Source organism: Prionailurus viverrinus, chromosome B3 (genome assembly GCF_022837055.1).
Source record: "Prionailurus viverrinus isolate Anna chromosome B3, UM_Priviv_1.0, whole genome shotgun sequence".
NCBI classification, from domain to species: domain Eukaryota; kingdom Metazoa; phylum Chordata; class Mammalia; order Carnivora; family Felidae; genus Prionailurus; species Prionailurus viverrinus.
Window position 1 is genome coordinate 67,363,896 of NC_062566.1, and position 16,204 is coordinate 67,380,099.

Here is a 16,204-nt window from a genome sequence, read left to right on the forward strand (position 1 = left end):
TCACTAACTTGGACTTGAGACTAGAAAGGAGGGCACTGCTGGACTGATGCCAACCTGTTTCCATTAACCCCTTCCCTGGGCTCCTCTCAGCACTGTGGGACAGACCATAAACCAATCTGACCAGGACCCAGAGGACTGGGTCAGGCTGGGGGGAATGATGAGGGAAGTTTGATCAGCTGGAAAGATCAGAAGGGTGGCAACTTGCTCAATGCAAAGTGGGGAAATGAAGGACCCCTCTCCCAAGACTCAGGCTGTAGCTTCAAGCTGATGTCACATAAACACTGCTGAGGTCATAGAAGCTTCCCTCTCCTCCCCTGTTTCCCCATTGCTACATAGTCTCCCCAACCAGCTGGCTCCCACATATCTGCACACACTTATAAACAAAGGCTGAGAAGGGGCAGACACCATCCGGCTACTCTCAGGTGCACAAAAGTGGTGAAGACATAGGTGGTAGTGGTGATTATTCAGTATGTAGGATCCATACTAGTATCCCTGGTGCTGGGAACAGTAGGGGGGATGGAAGTGATGGGGGAAAGGAAAGAGAAGAACAGGGAGGAGGGACTTTGTTCCTGTTGCTGATTCTTATTTTGTTGACTAACACCCATCCTCATTACTCCTCAGTCATCCCTTCCCCTCCTCCCTCACCCCCAAGTCTTCCTCCCTGCGGCCCTCCCCCACCTCCAGTTGATCATGGCATCAGAAGCAGGGAAAACGTTCCAGCGGTTTGCTGTCTTTGGAGAATCATCAAGCAGTGGCACTGAAATGAACAATAAGAACTTCTCCAAGCTATGCAAAGACTGTGGCATCATGGATGGCAAGATAGTCACCTCCACTGATGTGGACATCATATTCAGCAAAGTCAAGTAAGGGGCCAGAGATGGGGGCCAGGCACACAAGGCAGTGGGACCTAGAAAGGTTCATGTGGGAGGACACAATAATGGGTCTACTGAGCACCTGCTGGGTACCTGGTCCTGTGCTGTTACCTGTCCCAGGACCCTCAGTGTCAAGAGACCAAATCTCAGTCAGGGAAGGGTTGGGCCTTGGAAGGTTATGAATTCATGTTCCAGAGTTCCTGGATTTCTGTCTGACTGACCAGAGCCAAGAATGCCCGAACCATCACATTTCAGCAGTTCCAGGAAGCAATGAAGGAGCTGGGCCAGAAACGATTCAAAGACAAGAAGCCAGATGAAGCTCTGGAGAACATTTATAAACTCATGGAAGGCAAGGATCCAGCTACCACTGGTGTTACTGTGAGTGACATTCTTCATCCCTAACCCTTGACTCTACTTCTCTAAATCCCTGCTGCTCCTATCTCCCTTCCCCTTTCCAATGTCCCTAACCTCTGTCATTAGTAATACTGTAGGGAGACAAGGCAGAAAGTCTCTGGGGCACTGTTGGGATTGGAACAGCCTTTAGAGATCATCTAGTAATTTCAGGGATGAAGAGACTGTGGCTGAGAGAAGGGTCCACATCTATTTTAATAATAAAGTTAAGCCTTGTTTCCAAGTGTCCAGTGGGCTCTGGGGGAACACTGAGTGCAAAGGACTTGGTATCTGATCCCCACTCCTCCTCCCACTCTTGTATAAGATGTAATATCTGCCCTCCTGCCTCCCACCCACCGTCTGTTCTCTATTTGTCCCCTCTCTGTTTATGTTTATTTAATTTTGAAAGAGAGAGAGAGAGAGTATGATAGGGGAGGGGCACAGAGAGAGGGAGATACAGAATCCAAAGCAGGCTCCAGGCTCTGAGCTCTCAACACGGAGTCCAATGCAGGGCTCTAACTCACAAACCGTGAGATCATGACCTGAGCCAAAATAGGATGCTTAATGGACTGAGCCACCCAGGTGCCCCCTGTCCCCTCTCTATTTAAAGCCCCTTCTATTCTAGGTTTCAAATAGGGCCTTCCCACTTGGAGGGACCTTGCATATTGGGCCTGGGGTTGAAGTCCTCTGGCTGCCCCCTGGTCAAAATAGCTCCTCTGGAAGCAGAAAACTCCACACACCAGACTCCTCCCATTCATTCCCAAACACCAGACTCCTCCACCCTCGTGAGTGGATGGCTCTTGCCACGTTCCTACCCATGGCTGCATCTGGGCCCTAAAGAAAGCAGCCCCATGCCAACAGTAGAATAGAGCACTGGGTCCTAGCAGAACCAAAGTCTATCTTTAGAGAAGGGGTGTGACAGCAAAGGGGAAGAGAGAAGGATCAGACCCATCATCCTCTGGCTTGCAGAAGGCAACAACAGTGGGTGGAGTGAGCCGGCTGACGGACACCAGCAAGTACACCGGCACCCACAAGGAGCGCTTTGACGAGAGTGGCAAAGGCAAAGGCATCGCAGGACGGGAAGAGATGACCGACAAGTCAGGCTATGTGAGTGGCTACAAGGGTGCTGGCACCTATGATAAGCCGAGCAGCAAATGAGAAGTAGCCTCAACAACTAGGGTCAGTTAGTCCTCGACCCAGCATCTTACACACCACGGAAGAGCGTAGGGAACAATAAACATCTGTGTGTGCATCAGCCAATGAGCTCTGTCTTTCCTTCAGAGAGAGGGATAGATAGACCCACTGGTGCAGAGAGAGAGAAGAGAAGACCCCAGGAGTCAGGGTTTTGAGTTCTGCACACTTTCTCTAGTTAACCTCATGCCTCCCAGCCCTAGGTTAGCATTCCCCTCTACAACTGCGTCTAAGAACAGAGCTGAGGAATATATTTAGGGATAAGAGATAAACCAGATGTGGAGGCAAAAGCATTTGCTCCTTGCACTCATACATTTCTGGTATCCACCCTTCTTATCTCCCAAAGGGAAGTGGCAATTCCCGATTGGACCTAGTATGACCCAGACACCACTTGTTAGACCCCTCCCTGTCCCTCCACCTCCCTCCCCTGTTGTAGCCCAGGTGGTGTTGGAGACATGGAACAGAAAATCCCACTGACTGCTAAGGGTAGCCCAGGAAGATGGCCAGAGGTGAGTGCCTCCAGGACTCCCAGAGCAGGAGTGCTTGTGTGCCGAAGAAAAAGGAATGAAATCAGAATGGCTTCAGATATATTTTTATATTTTTATTTTGGAATGATTTTAGATTCATAGGAAGATTGCAAAAATAGTACAGAGGGGTCCAACATACCCTTCACCCAGTTTCATCCAGTGGTTATATCTTCTATAACTCAAGGCGTGGTTTTAAAACCTTCTGTGACCACAGTGAGGCTCACCTCACACCTGTCTTGTCAGCGGCAGATCCTGTAACCGGAGGGGGGGGGGGGGCGGGTTGTCAGGAAGAGCTTTGGGAAGGAAAGGGATGCAGTCATCTTGGGAGTAACAGGTCAGAGAAGATCATTTGAAACTCCAGTGAGCCACAGTGAGAAGAATGGAAGGAAAAGAAGTCAGAGAGAGGAATACAGGGAGACTAAAGGAGGGGAGTGTAGGGGAGAAACTACCCTGAGCTCTGTGGTAGAAGGAGAGAAGAAAGAACAGGTTACATAGAGAGAAGAGCAATGATTTCATAGAGAGGAACAGACTGGGGACTGAGGGGCATTCTGGAGAAGTGAGGCTAGAAAGACTCTAAGGGTCTTGGGGAGGACCTCTAGCTAGAGGTACCTACCATGTAGGCGAGTGAGTGGAGAGAATCATAAGGGAGATGGGAACAGCTGAGGAGAGAAGGGTAGTGGGGATGGGGAGTTGAGACATGGAGCTGGGTGCCTGTTGTCATGGTGTGAGCTGAGGCTCTGGGCCTCCATCCAGGATTCAGGATCTGGCCCAGTGGAAGGACAGTCACTGCCAACTGGACACAGTCAGCTTCTTGGGTGGGTAAGGCTGTCTGTGGGAGAAGGAAGATGACGGGGGAAGAGAGGAGGTAAACAAGTTGGAAAGGGTCTACAAGGCAGTATGAATTTGCATGGTGACTGAAGCTCTGGACATTTGTCCTACTTCCCTGGTCTCTTGGAAGGGGGCCCTGCCTGCCTTTGAAGTCAGAGAGGAAGCCTTGTATCAGAAATCAGAGGTTTGGGAACGGGAACAGGCTGGTGTATGGTGGCAGTAGGGGGTAGTTCAAATCGAAAGCCTCCCTTTCCTAGTAGACACCAATGATATCTATCGGTTCCGCATCACGCTTTCCGGAACAGAGCAGGTAGAGCCTTTGGTTGGTTAGGGTGCTGTTGTAGTGGCAGCTGGTGGGCGGCTGATTAGGGGCCAGAGAACAGATCGTGATGGGGAAGGAGTCCTCTGTGAATGTACAGTATTCGTTGTAATTCTCACAGAAACTCTCACTGTACTTGCAGAACTTCTGGACTTCTCTCCAGGGGGCATGCACCATATAATGGATTTGCGGGCAATACCAGCTCTTCTGCTTTCTGCCCCGTACATAGGCCATGAGACCATTACAGTAGCCCTGGAAACCCTTTGGGTAGTGCACCCTGGGATAATCGACGTGTAGCATGTGGAAGTCCTTGATGGCAATCTGCATCTCGATGTCCACAACCAGAGCTGGCCCGAAAGCAAGCTGGAGAAACACAAGGCGGGCCACAGCTACTGCCATTCCTCCTGCTGGTAGAGTTAAGGTGGTTGGAGGCAGAGGTGGGCCTAGAGTGGCTGTCTGCCCCTTCCCACAGTCTCCAGCGTCCCCGCAGCCTTCCCCTATACCCTAAGAGCTGTACTGTATTTCAGATATCACCTAACCCAAGTCCTCATGCCCCAGAGAGAGGAGACACTTGCTGGTTGTCCACCTTATATTAGCCATTCCCCCCACTCCCTTGGTCCACCTCGGGGTCTCAGCCTCAGCCGGTCCATGAGCTGTAACACTTACAGAAGAAGAGGTCCAGCTGGTCCTTGGGCGAGTGACTCTTCCCAATCATCCCTGGCTCTGGTCAACCTTTCTGGTAAAAAAATGCAAAGGGGACAGAAGGAACAGGCTGAAGCACAATTCTCTGACTGCTCTGGAGAAAGGGCAGGAGCTGGAAGACCAGTGGGACAGGAGCAGGAATTCTTGCCTGGAGCCAAAGACAGCCCAAAGGTGAGAAGAGGCCAGAAATTTCTAGATAAAGACCAGTCTGGGAGGTCACGTCCCCTGAGTTTGAAGAGCCCCTGGACTGAGGGGGTTGAGTGGGTGGGAGGATAGGGACATTGCTGTCTGGTCCCCTCCTTTCTGCTGTCATCAGAACACTTAGTTCCAGCTCCCTGCCAAAAGGCCCTACGTTCTTGGGCTTTCTTTGATGTTTTCTCTGGTCCATAGATCCCTCTTTGCGGAAAGGTAAGGAGGAAAACACTGTTGTGTTTCTGAGGAACAAGGTGCTGCTTGTTCCTAACCCTCAGAGAACAGAGGGTCTGCCACTCATCCCACTCACCGTGGCCCAGGAGGCCACACATGCACTCAAGGGCCTCCCTCTAGAGTGCTGGGTTGAGAATCAGAGACCTCGTTGTGGACTCCCCACAGTCCCCATCATCACCTTCCCACCAGTCACAATCACACTGTCACACCAACTCCCTCACCTGTAACTTCAGGCCCTGTCAGAGTCAGAGCACTCCTGGAAACTGAAGCACACTGACCCTGAAGCCTCAGGCTTGTCAAGTTGGGTTACACAGGTTGAGTTGGACTTGAGGAAGTATGGGCCATCTGAGTCCAGAGAATCAGACTCTCAATATAGTTTGTCATGCTGGGAAAGAGCAGGACTCCTCTTTTCGTCAATACCTGCCCCTTCATCAGAACTAAAGAGTTAGCCCTCTAGAGCCTGCCAGCCACTGTCCTTGACTTCCACATGCCTCTCAGCCTTGCCTCCCTGTAGGATGTTGTCTGGGTTGTGGGCCTCCTAATAGGAAGAATGGGATGGAGGAGTCAGAACACAGACCCCTGAGTGTTCCAAGGCCAATGGGTAATTTGGGGGTGGTGCAGAGTACTGGAGGTATCAGGGTACTGGCATTGTTTGTTCATGTTCCCCCTAGCCTTGCTCTTCCTGGAAGCATGAACTGAAGTCCAAAACTGAACCCATCCTCCCCACAACTTGCTTCTCCTCCTGTATTGTCTGTCTCTGTTTCCTCTGTTACAGGTGATCCTAGACCCCTCATTCTCCCTGACCCCACCTGTGGTTGCAAGGTGGGTAAGAGCAAGGCTTTTGAGTAAAACCGACCAGAAATCCTGGCTGAATCCTTGCTTTGCTGCTTACAGGCTGTGTATCTCCAATCCAAGTTTGCTAAAACACTATCAGCTTAAATTTTTCATCTACTAATAGGGGTAATACTTTATATACCTCACAGCAGTATTAGAATTCATTAAGATGTATATCAAGAGCTTGTAGCTCAGTGCCTGGCACATGGTGAGTACTTAATATGAGCATAAGTCCATCAGTCCCACAGTCCTGACAGTCTTATCTAAGACTAAGAACCTGTCCCTTCCATCCCTATCTCTGCCCCTCCTCAGGCTCCCCCCTTTCCTGGACACCACATGCTCTCCATCTCCAGTAAGGCTCTGCGTCTCATAGGACAGACAGAAGGCTCTCCATGACCTGACCCCTGCCATGTCTCCAACTGCATACCCATCCCCATCTGTTTCCCCCTTTGTGTCACCCTCCACCTCCTTGTCCTTGTTCATGCCGCCTCCTTTACCCCTGATACTGTTCCTCTCCTCCTCCCACTCTTGCCCCCATCACCTCCACTGAGCTAGCTCACGTGAAGACTCAACCCAGAGATCCTGTTTAAGAAGGCTCTGCTTGGAAGACCTCCCCAGGGAAGTGTGCACAGCCAAGCGAGTGAAGGAAAAGCCTACACGGGCAGGTGACTCGCCTGTATCCTTCAGTCTGGGTCTACAAGCCAGCACCAAGTGGGAGCCATGAAGGGTGGCTCCTGAGACTGGCTGACTCATATCTTTGTTGTGAGGAAGTCTGCTGCTGTGGTCCCCACCTCAAAGCATGCCTCCTCTTCCCTATTTGCTCAAGGCTGCAGCTTCCCTGAGAAGAGGAAAGGGCTTGTCATGGCCCTTAGTCGTCGTCTTCCTTCATTCATTACCCACCTATCACCACTCACCTCTGCACACACAGTTACAGAAATGGAATAGCACATTGTAGAGGAGAGACTTCGGTACCTGATATAGATAACCTACGGTATTTCTACCTCCTCATCTATAAAATGAGACTAATACCTTTCTTGCCTCATAAGACTACAAGAATAAAGTGAGATGGTCATCATGAACATGACTTTCTTTTTTTTTTTTTTAATTTTTTTTTCAACGTTTATTTATTTTTGGGACAGAGAGAGACAGAGCATGAACGGGGGAGGGGCAGAGAGAGAGAGGGAGACACAGAATCGGAAACAGGCTCCAGGCTCTGAGCCATCAGCCCAGAGCCCGACGCGGGGCTCGAACTCACGGACCGCGAGATCGTGACCTGGCTGAAGTCGGACGCTTAACCGACTGCGCCACCCAGGCGCCCCATGAACATGACTTTCAACCATTACACAGTGTATAAACAATTATAACTGGATATTATCTCCTAGGTTCTACACGGACTCACTTTTTCCCCAACTCCATATTGGCAAAGCCCCTTATATTCCCCAAATGATCCAAGTGACCTCCCCCCATCCCCGCTCTGCCAGTGTAGAGCCCCCTCTGACACCTGACTTAAGCTTCATCTTCATGAAGCTTTCTATTATTAGTCAGGCCCTGTGTGGATTACCTTAAGATTTTTTGAACTTAGTTTTTAGTGGTTAAATACCCTCTGAAAAGCAGTATGACAAACGTTGGGGCAATACAAAGGTAAATAAAACAGCTCCAGCCCAGATTACATTTATAATGCAGCAGGAAAGATACACATATAAGCATATGTTAGAAAGGCCTCGGAAAGGGGGTGAATGTATGATGGGCCTTCAGGTTCCAGACTGTAGTTCTAGAGGCCCGGTCTTTAAAATCCTGTCCTCGAGGTGCTGATCCATAGCCCTGCTGCTTCCACGCTGACATCCTTGTCATGGTTTCATCTGCTCCCTCAGCCTGAGATTTGTGGAATTCATTGCCTCAGTACTCCAGGCTTTACATACACGAGAATTCCCCTAGAGATGAAGAAACTAAGTTTGAGAGAGAAAGAGTAGTTTGCTCAAGGTCGTATGTCCAATTTAGTAGTTCTCAACGAGGGGAAGGCAATTTGGTCATTTCTGGGGACATGTTTGATCGTCACAACCGGAAGGGGCTACTGGCATCTAGTGGGTAAGAGGCCAGGGGATGCCTCTAAACATCCGCGGTTGCACAAGACAGCTCCCACAACAAAGAATTATCAAGATCAAAATGTAAATTGTGGTGAGGTTGAGAAACCCTTGTCTGGGGCACCTGGCTGGCTCAGTCAGAAGAGCATGTGACTCTTGATCTTGGGGTCGTGAGTTCAAGACCCGCGTTGGGTGTAAAGATTACTTTCAAAAAATAAACTTAAAAAAATAGAAAAGAAAACCCTGGTCCGATGAGTGAATCCTATTTTCTAACAATGGCAGAATTACTTATACCTCATATATTGAAAAGGGTCAGTAAATAGGCAGACTTTGGAATTGTTTTTGTTAGATTTTGCTTTCAGTGGTGCTGGGTTTTTCTGCCAGCAAAAGGGGCACTGAGAGTTCGCTGTTGAAATAACTTTGAGTCATTTTTCCTGTCAAGGTGACTCTCTGCCTGTAGTCTTCTACACATTCTCTCCTACCTCCTCTCCTTAGTGGTAAGCATTTCTAGAACAGCTGGCTAGAGTGGCAGGTGCAACGGTGATTCCCTGGGATGAGAGGAACCCCAAGATTCTGCCCAAAGTGAGCTCACCACAATCAGTAATGTCACTGTTTGCCCTGTCCACCCAAATTCCTCCAACAAGCAAACCAGGTCATGGGCGCTTCCTGGGTTGTCCTTGAACCCAAAGGGATCACTTCATGCATCTCAACCTTCTTGTCATTACTTCACCTCAGCCCCAGGGTTGGAGTCCAGGAGCTGCCTTGTCAGTTCCTCCATCTGCCAACCAATGCTGCAGATTGCTGGGGGTCCCACGCATGACTGGGGTCATCCAGGGGCTGAATGAATGCCTTCTAACCCAGAGATCAAATCAGTTAAGATCACTTATATTCAAGGCACTAAGCTACACCCTGTGAGAAGTACAAAAGAAGTATAACAGATGGTCCTTGTCTTCTGGAGATTGATAGTCTAAACTGGAGGAAAATGATAAATGTGAAGAAATAACCAATGATTTAAGGCAGAAAAGTACACATCTCGAAGACAGTAGCTGTAGGAATTTATTTTTAAATGTTTACTTATTTTTTGAGAGAGTGGGGCGGACGGGGGGTGGGGGGCAGAGAGAGTTGAAGACAGAGGACCCGAAGCAGTCCCCATACTGTCAACGCAGAGCCTGATGCGGGGCTCAAACTCATGACACTGTGAGCCCGTGACCTGAGCCCAAGTAGGAAGCTCAACTGACTGAGCTACCCAGGTGCCCCTAACTGTAGGAATTTAGAGGTGAGAAAGATCCCTCTGAATTGGGAAGATCAGAGCAAATTTTCTGTGTGAGAGGAGGGTCATCCTGGGACCTTGGGATGCATCTCAAGGAACAGTCAATAATTAAACCGAGATAAAGAAGATTATGAAAGGTATGTTTAAGAAAATAGACAAAACCAGCTTGGCTAGAATTGAGGCTCTCGGTGGAAGAGAAGTCAGAGACAAAGTTCGAAAGATGGGTTTGCCAAATTGTGGCAGGCCTTGAATATCAGGCTGCAGAATTTGAATCTTATTCTGCAGATAAAGGGAGAATTGCCAGTGGCTCCCGAGATAGAGTGACCTAATGAGGCCTCTCAACCCCGGAGCAGGTCTCCCTCTCCTACATCCCAGCTTGTCTAAAAGCATTGGTTTGGGAGCTATAAAGATTCCAACCTCTGTCAGTACCGTGCCGCCTCCAGATCCACAGCTGTTCCAGGAAAGGTCATGAGAATTCAAAGACCCAAAGCAAGTCCCACATCTGACCCTAACTTACTGTTTGTTTCACTTTCCCTGTCTACAGAAATGAGCCCATTACCTTTATTTATCCTATAGGAGCAACAAAATTAGGGTAACAGAACTTGGATCTGATCCTGCTTGTAGGGAAACTCTCACGGGCTTTCCATCGGTATCCAGAAGCTGTGTGGAACTCCGGAAGGGGGAGAGGCCGGGCTCTGAAGGGTGGGCACCAATCCAGGCCCGGCCCTCCTCCCAGCCAGCTCCCCTCACCCCCTCTCAGCCAGGCGAGAGGAAGTGGCAGCTGTTGTCCTGTGGGGAAGACAGGCAGAGGTCCACCTGGCACTGCTGGGATTTTCACAGCACCCGCCCCAGTGACTTTAAACACACACACACACACACACTCACACACACACACACACACACGCACACACACACATGCAGCAGCATGGCATTAGCCTGGGAGTGGCTGGGTAAAGAGCAGTGGCTGCGGCGATAGAATGAGAAAGCAGAGGGTAGCTACCTCATATCCCTGGGGTGAGGTTGCTTGTGTGAGGGGCTTTCTTCACTCCCATCTTCTCCCACTATTTTGTCTTCTTGCTCACCCCTTTCTAATTTTTCTCTTTTCCCTTCTGCCAGACTCCCTGATCAGTCCTTGGCCTGATACCTGACCCTTTTTGTTCTCCCTAATCTTGTCCCCCTTCCTCCATCTTTTTCTCTTGCCCCTTACATGTGGTGTAGGAGAACTGGCAAAATTATCCCACTGACTGCAAAGTGAAGCAGATCTTGGAAGCTGGATACTTTGGGCAAATAAACAAAATCACCTGCCTTCTCCAAATAATTGAGGCAAAGTAGGGGTTTCAGCTTGAATTGTACAGATGGTAGTTTCAACCCTTTAATTTTTGGGTGCAAACCTAAACCTTTACTGTCTCTCCCTTTCAGCCTGAGACACAGTAGGGCCGTGTTTTACTTACATGCAGCACTAAGGTGGCCTTCTGGAGAACCCAGCATAATGGATTTGAAGAGCAAACTAGGATAATTATAATGACAGGAAAACACAAGAGCACAGGGCAGTGCAAGTCGTGGTTTGGAAACATCTCACTCTAGAATAATGAGAAGTGAGGAGTCCTGGCTAGGAAATCAAATGAGCTCTTTCCCACCCCCCTACCTACCCCCCCCCCCACCCTGCCTCCGCCTGTGCTGATCCACATTCTGTCCACAGTCTGCTTTAAACCATGAATTTTATTTCCAAACATTTGCATTTCTACAGCAGCAGAGGCATAATTCTCTATCCAGAAGTTCAAACTGCAAAGATTCAGGCACCTTAACAAAGCAGTGAATGCTGTTCCACAGCCAAGGTCTCGCTGAGGGCCGAGCACAGGAGCCAGAGACCTGTGTGAACTTGCTCCTGGTTCTCTGTCGCCATCTAGTGGTGCTTCCCATCTCCAACACCACCTTTTCTTCCAAAAATCATCCTGACCCTCAGCAGGTCACTCCATCTACTAAAATCATGTTCCACCGCCCTCAAAACAAAAATCTCCTCTTCTCGACTTGAAATTCTGACTTCTAGACCAGAACACAAACTTTACAATCAAGAACGTTCACATGGCTTCGCTACAGTTATAATCTACAACAAGGGCCTTTCGCTTCCTCTGCTTAGAACACCCCCACCCCCAGGGCCTCCCCAGTGTGTGCAGAGTAAAAGTCAGAATCCTTTACTGGTCTCTGAGGCTTTCCATGATCTGGCCACTGGTCCCTCTCTGACGCATCTTTCACCTGCTCTGATCATCCTTTACCTGCTCCAGCCACGCTGGCCTCCTTGCTGTTCCAACACCCAGGCATCTGTCTGCTTTAGGGCCTTTGCAGTGCTGTTCTGTTTGGACCACTGTTCCCCACATAAGCACAAATTCACTTTCTCATCTTCAGGTCTTTGTCCCAGCATCGCCTACCTTAATGTCCCTGTTTAAAAATCACTGCCTAACCAAAAGATATGAATAGACATTTTTTCAAAGGAGACGTCCAGATGGCTAACAGACACATGAAAAAATGCTCAACATCACTCATCATCAGGGAAATACAAATCAAAACCACAATGAGATACCACCTTACATCTGTCAGAATGGCTAACATTAACAACTCAGGCAACAACGGATGTTGGCGAGGATGTGGAGAAAGAGGATCTCTTTTGCACTGCTGGTGGGAATGAAAGCTGGTGCAGCCACTCTGGAAAACAGTATGGAGGTTCCTCAAAAAATTAAAAATATAACTACTCTACGACCCAGAAATTTCACTACTAGATATTTATCCAAAGATACAAAAATGCTGAGCCAAAGGGACACATGCACCCCAATGTTTATAGCAGCACTATCAACAATAGCCAAAGTATGGAAAGAGCCCAAATGTGCATCGACAGATGAATGGATAAAGAAGATGTGGTATATATACAATGTAATATTAGTTGGCAATCAAAAATAATGAAATCCTGCCATTTGCAATAACGTGGATGGAACTAGAGTGTATTATGCTAAGTGAAATAAGTCAGTTTAGTTAGAGAATGACAAACATCTAATTTCACTCATATGTGGAATTTAAGAAACAAAACAGATGAACAAAGGGGAAGGGAAGCAAAAATAAGATAAAAACAGAGAGGGAAGGGTGACTGGGTGGCTCAGGCGGTTAGGTGACCGACTCTTGGGTTTGGCCCAGGTCATCATCTTACGGTTTGTGAGTTCAAGCCCCACATCAGGCTCTGTGCTGGTGGCATGGAGCATGCTTGGGACTCTCTGTCTCCATCTCTCTCTGCCCCTATCCCACTCACGCCATCTCTGTCTCTCTCAAAAATAAAATTAAAAAAAAAAAACAACAAAGAGGGAGACAAACTATAAGAGACTCTTAAATACAGAGAACAAACTGAGGGTTGCTGGAAGGGTTGTGGGAGTGGGGATGGGCTAAATGGGTAAGGGGCATTAAGGAGGACACTTGTTGGGATGAACACTGGGTGTTTATTTAGGTGATGAATCACTAAATTCTATTCTTGAAATCATTATTAAACTATATGTTAACTAACTTGGATTTAGATTATTTAAATATTTAAAAAGAAATACATACACTTTGCTGAATAAGAAAAAAAAATCACTGCCTACCAACTTCCCTCTTGTTCTACCTTTTTTCTTAGCAATTATCACTTCAAGCAAAGTGTATGTTTATTTTTTACTATCTTTCTCCCAGTGGAATGTAAGCTCCACCACAGGTAGGGATGTTTGTCTCTTTTATTCACTGATCTATGCGCCTCAGCACATAACGCTCAATACATACGTGTTTACTGCATGGATGAACATGAACTCAGTGTTCTGAGATCAACTACTACTTACAGGTGAATCCTGAAAACAAAACTGTTGTTCATCTCAGTTTCCCGGGCCTTCCCACCCACAGATGGTGATGATTCTATTCCTCAGTGTCTCAGTTCTCCTGAGTGCCCTGTGCCAAGCTCGCTAGAGCCCCCAGACCAGTCCACCTCAGGCTTTCCACACAGCTAGAACTACCCCAAGGAACAAGGCCTGCAAGATAAAGGCCTGTGGCAGAATGAGGCAACTGCCACCCCCAACAGCATTTTCAAATTTGGATGATGTTTAAATTTTGAAAATTTTAACAAAGTAAGGAGGAAAAGAGTGAGGGATGAAAGGTGTTGGGGGCCTTCTCCAGGTAAAGTCAGGTGGCCCTGCTCAGCACCTGGCATTGAGGGGCCCAGAGGAGTGAGTGACCTCAGAATAGCTGAGTTGGGGTGGTGCTGGACATCGTGACTGTGATGAATCATCCACTTCCCTGTCTCCTCCATCTCCTCCAAAAGATAAGCAGGAAGTCCTGATGACAAGAAATCATACAAATATTCTAAGAGGCTGTTCTCTCTGCATCTCATCAGGTCAGAGAAAAAGCCATCCTTACCACTGCAGGGACTGGCTCTTCCAGTATCATGAACCAAAGGTGTATATGGGGGATAAATGGCAACTCTCTTGAAATTCGTTTGGGGTTGACACCTGGGTCAGGTGCTTTATTAGAGTCATTAAAACCATGTGGCTGGGGGCCAAATCTATTCTTTGAGCATGAGGTTTGAAGCTTCCTCATTGCCAAACCTGTTTAGGCAGGTACACTAGCTCCATAGGTATCCACTTATTTGGGACATGTAGGTGGAAAGGCATGAACCTGATTCATTTCCTGATCCAGGATGGCTCCCCAGCCGGCCCTCAAACAGAAGCAACGTAGCTCAGGCCAGCTCTTAAGGAGTTAAAAGGCAAGTGATCTGAGGCCAGTGGCAGGTAGGGGCAGCCTAAACAGGGGCTAAGCTGGAGCTGCAGAAGCACGAGAACTCAGTGAGGAGGTAAGACCTGTGGAGGGACATCGGTGAGGAGAGAGGACAGAGAAGGGACAGGCCCTGATGAGAGTGAGGGATGAGATAGATGAAGGAAGAAGGGATAAGGACACACACACAGGACAGAGGAGAGTGATGCCAGGATGGAGGCACAGAGTGGGGACACGGGGACCAGGGGGTGTCATGGAGTAGATGAGACACAGAGCCAATGGATAAAGGCACAAAGAGGATGGGGCTTGAGGGAGAGGAGATAGAACAAAGAGTAGGAGGACAGAATGAGGGAAGACAGGATGCAAGGTGAGGGGGATGGGGTCACAGTGGGTGAGAAGGGCACCCAGAACAGGGAAGAAGGGATGAGACCCCTGGGTGAGGGAAGAAGGAGGCAGTAGGGGAGGGTAACCGTGATGAGATAGAAGGAGCGCATACAGGAAGACTAATTTCTCACCTCTTGTTCTCTATCCCCAGCAAACCCAGCCCTCCATCCTGACTGTTCCCCTGAGAGAGATGGCAGCAGCCAGAGCAGGGTTCAGCCCTCTGCTCCTGCTCCTGCTGCTGGGGCTGTGGCTAGCTGAGGTCCCAGTCAGTGCCAAGCCCAGCAACATGACCGCAGCTCAGTGGTTTGCAACTCAGCACGTGCAGCCCAAACCCCAGCGATGCGACACTGCAATGAACAACATCAACAAATACACGAAACGCTGCAAAGACTTCAACACCTTCCTGCATGAATCCTTCTCCAGTGTGGCCACCACCTGTCAGACCCCCACCATAGCCTGCAAGAATGGCCGTAAAAACTGCCACCAGAGCCAAAGGCCTGTGTCTCTGAGCACATGTAAGCTCACCTCGGGAAAGTATCCAAACTGCAAGTACAAAAAGAAGCAACTGGTCGCTTCTTACACTGTAGCCTGTGACGCTCCCCAGGCAGGAGGCTCTGGGAAATTCAAGCTGGTCCCTGTGCACTTGGACTAGGTCCTTTAGGTCTGCAGCCTTCCTCCCTCTTGGGCTGTACCTTAATTCCCTCTCCAGGCCTCTGTGCAAGTCTTTTTTTTTTTAATGTTTATTTATTTTTGAGAGAGAGAGACACTGAGGGGGAGGGGCAGAGAGAGAGGGGGACAGAGGATCCAAAGTGGGCTCTGCATTGACAGAGGCGAGCCCAATGCAGAGCTCAAACTCACAAACCTTGAAATCATGACTTGAGCCAAAGTCAGATGCTCAACTGACTGAGCCACCCAGGCGCCCCTCTGTGCCACTCTTCATATGTCCAGAAGGTTCTTTTCCTCTCATCTCTTAGGGCCCTTCCTAGCTTTTCTGAGAGGCTGAGGGTGAGCTGAGGTAGACAGGTTGGAGGGCTAAGCTCCAGAAGAGATGGTCTTTCATCTTTTTGTTGCTGTTTTCCCGGAAGCTTACCCTCAAGAGAGGGGTTGAGCAAGCTAAGAGTATGGGTTCCCTGGCCTGTGCCTTGTACATCTCTCCCCTGTCCCCTCTTTTCATGGCAGCATGACAAGAGGGGGAAATAAATGGACAAGGAGGGTATGGGATTTATGGACAGAGCTGCTCCGGTTCCTAAACTAGGAATCTTCCCCAGATAACGTGGTAGTGACATGGCCTGTGTGTGGAGAGGCAGCTGGGAAGAAAGAAAACAAAGTACCACTTCATATTTATGTAGCATTTTAGGCTTTCATAGTGGAGCCACATGAGTTCCTTGTGAGATAGACTTGAGAGGGATTATGTGCCTTCTTTAGGGCAGGAAATTGAGATTTGAGAAAGTGTAATTCATTAAAAAGCTTGTCAAACTGGTCAGTGGCAGAACCTGGACTTGCACTTAGGACTCCTTATTCTAAATACGGTGTACTTTGTACTTGACCATTGTGCAAAAAAGGAGAGACCTCTACAGGGACTAGAGAACTAGGTAAGAGTTCACCCA

At 48.6% G+C, this 16,204-nt stretch overlaps 3 protein-coding genes across 8 annotated transcripts; 2 read left to right on the forward strand and 1 right to left on the reverse strand.

Annotated features, from left to right (window-relative positions):
- The first annotated feature begins 319 nt into the window (after positions 1 to 319).
- Positions 320 to 7,148, forward strand: TPPP2 (tubulin polymerization promoting protein family member 2). 6 transcript variants are annotated; one of them, XM_047861513.1, is made up of 5 exons: positions 320 to 422; positions 622 to 863; positions 1,097 to 1,250; positions 4,755 to 5,000; positions 6,916 to 7,147. In XM_047861513.1, exons 2-5 carry the CDS (start codon positions 691 to 693, stop codon positions 7,042 to 7,044), a joined length of 702 nt encoding a protein of 233 aa, XP_047717469.1. In that variant the 5' UTR covers positions 320 to 422; positions 622 to 690; the 3' UTR covers positions 7,045 to 7,147. The 6 variants fall into 6 exon arrangements, with proteins under 6 accessions (XP_047717469.1, XP_047717472.1, XP_047717473.1 ...); XM_047861516.1 differs by having other exon boundaries at positions 321 to 422; positions 6,402 to 7,003; XM_047861517.1 differs by having other exon boundaries at positions 322 to 422; positions 6,645 to 7,003.
- RNASE13 (ribonuclease A family member 13 (inactive)) lies at positions 3,956 to 4,901 on the reverse strand. Its single transcript, XM_047861540.1, has 2 exons — positions 4,794 to 4,901; positions 3,956 to 4,534 (listed from the first exon to the last, which is right to left on the reverse strand). Exons 1-2 carry the CDS (start codon positions 4,840 to 4,842, stop codon positions 4,062 to 4,064), a joined length of 522 nt encoding a protein of 173 aa, XP_047717496.1. The 5' UTR covers positions 4,843 to 4,901; the 3' UTR covers positions 3,956 to 4,061.
- Positions 7,149 to 14,139: 6,991 nt separating the features above from the next.
- On the forward strand, positions 14,140 to 15,356 carry LOC125167415 (ribonuclease 7-like). Its single transcript, XM_047861542.1, has 2 exons — positions 14,140 to 14,292; positions 14,749 to 15,356. The coding sequence occupies exon 2, from the start codon at positions 14,788 to 14,790 to the stop codon at positions 15,247 to 15,249; it is 462 nt and encodes a 153-aa protein (XP_047717498.1). The 5' UTR covers positions 14,140 to 14,292; positions 14,749 to 14,787; the 3' UTR covers positions 15,250 to 15,356.
- The last annotated feature ends 848 nt before the right edge of the window (positions 15,357 to 16,204 follow it).

What these genes read in the sequence shown, in the direction of transcription:
- TPPP2 (XM_047861513.1), top strand. Translation starts at nt 691, where the DNA reads ATGGCATCAGAAGCAGGGAAAACGTTCCAGCGGTTTGCTGTCTTTGGA. An exon ending in ATCATATTCAGCAAAGTCAA is followed by an intron (nt 864 to 1,096) that starts GTAAGGGGCCAG and finishes CTGACTGACCAG; the next exon opens with AGCCAAGAATGCCCGAACCA. An exon ending in CAGCTACCACTGGTGTTACT is followed by an intron (nt 1,251 to 4,754) that starts GTGAGTGACATT and finishes GGTCCACCTCGG; the next exon opens with GGTCTCAGCCTCAGCCGGTC.
- RNASE13 (XM_047861540.1), bottom strand. Translation starts at nt 4,842, where the DNA reads ATGATTGGGAAGAGTCACTCGCCCAAGGACCAGCTGGACCTCTTCTTC. An exon ending in CCAGCTGGACCTCTTCTTCT is followed by an intron (nt 4,535 to 4,793) that starts GTAAGTGTTACA and finishes TAACTCTACCAG; the next exon opens with CAGGAGGAATGGCAGTAGCT.
- LOC125167415 (XM_047861542.1), top strand. Translation starts at nt 14,788, where the DNA reads ATGGCAGCAGCCAGAGCAGGGTTCAGCCCTCTGCTCCTGCTCCTGCTG.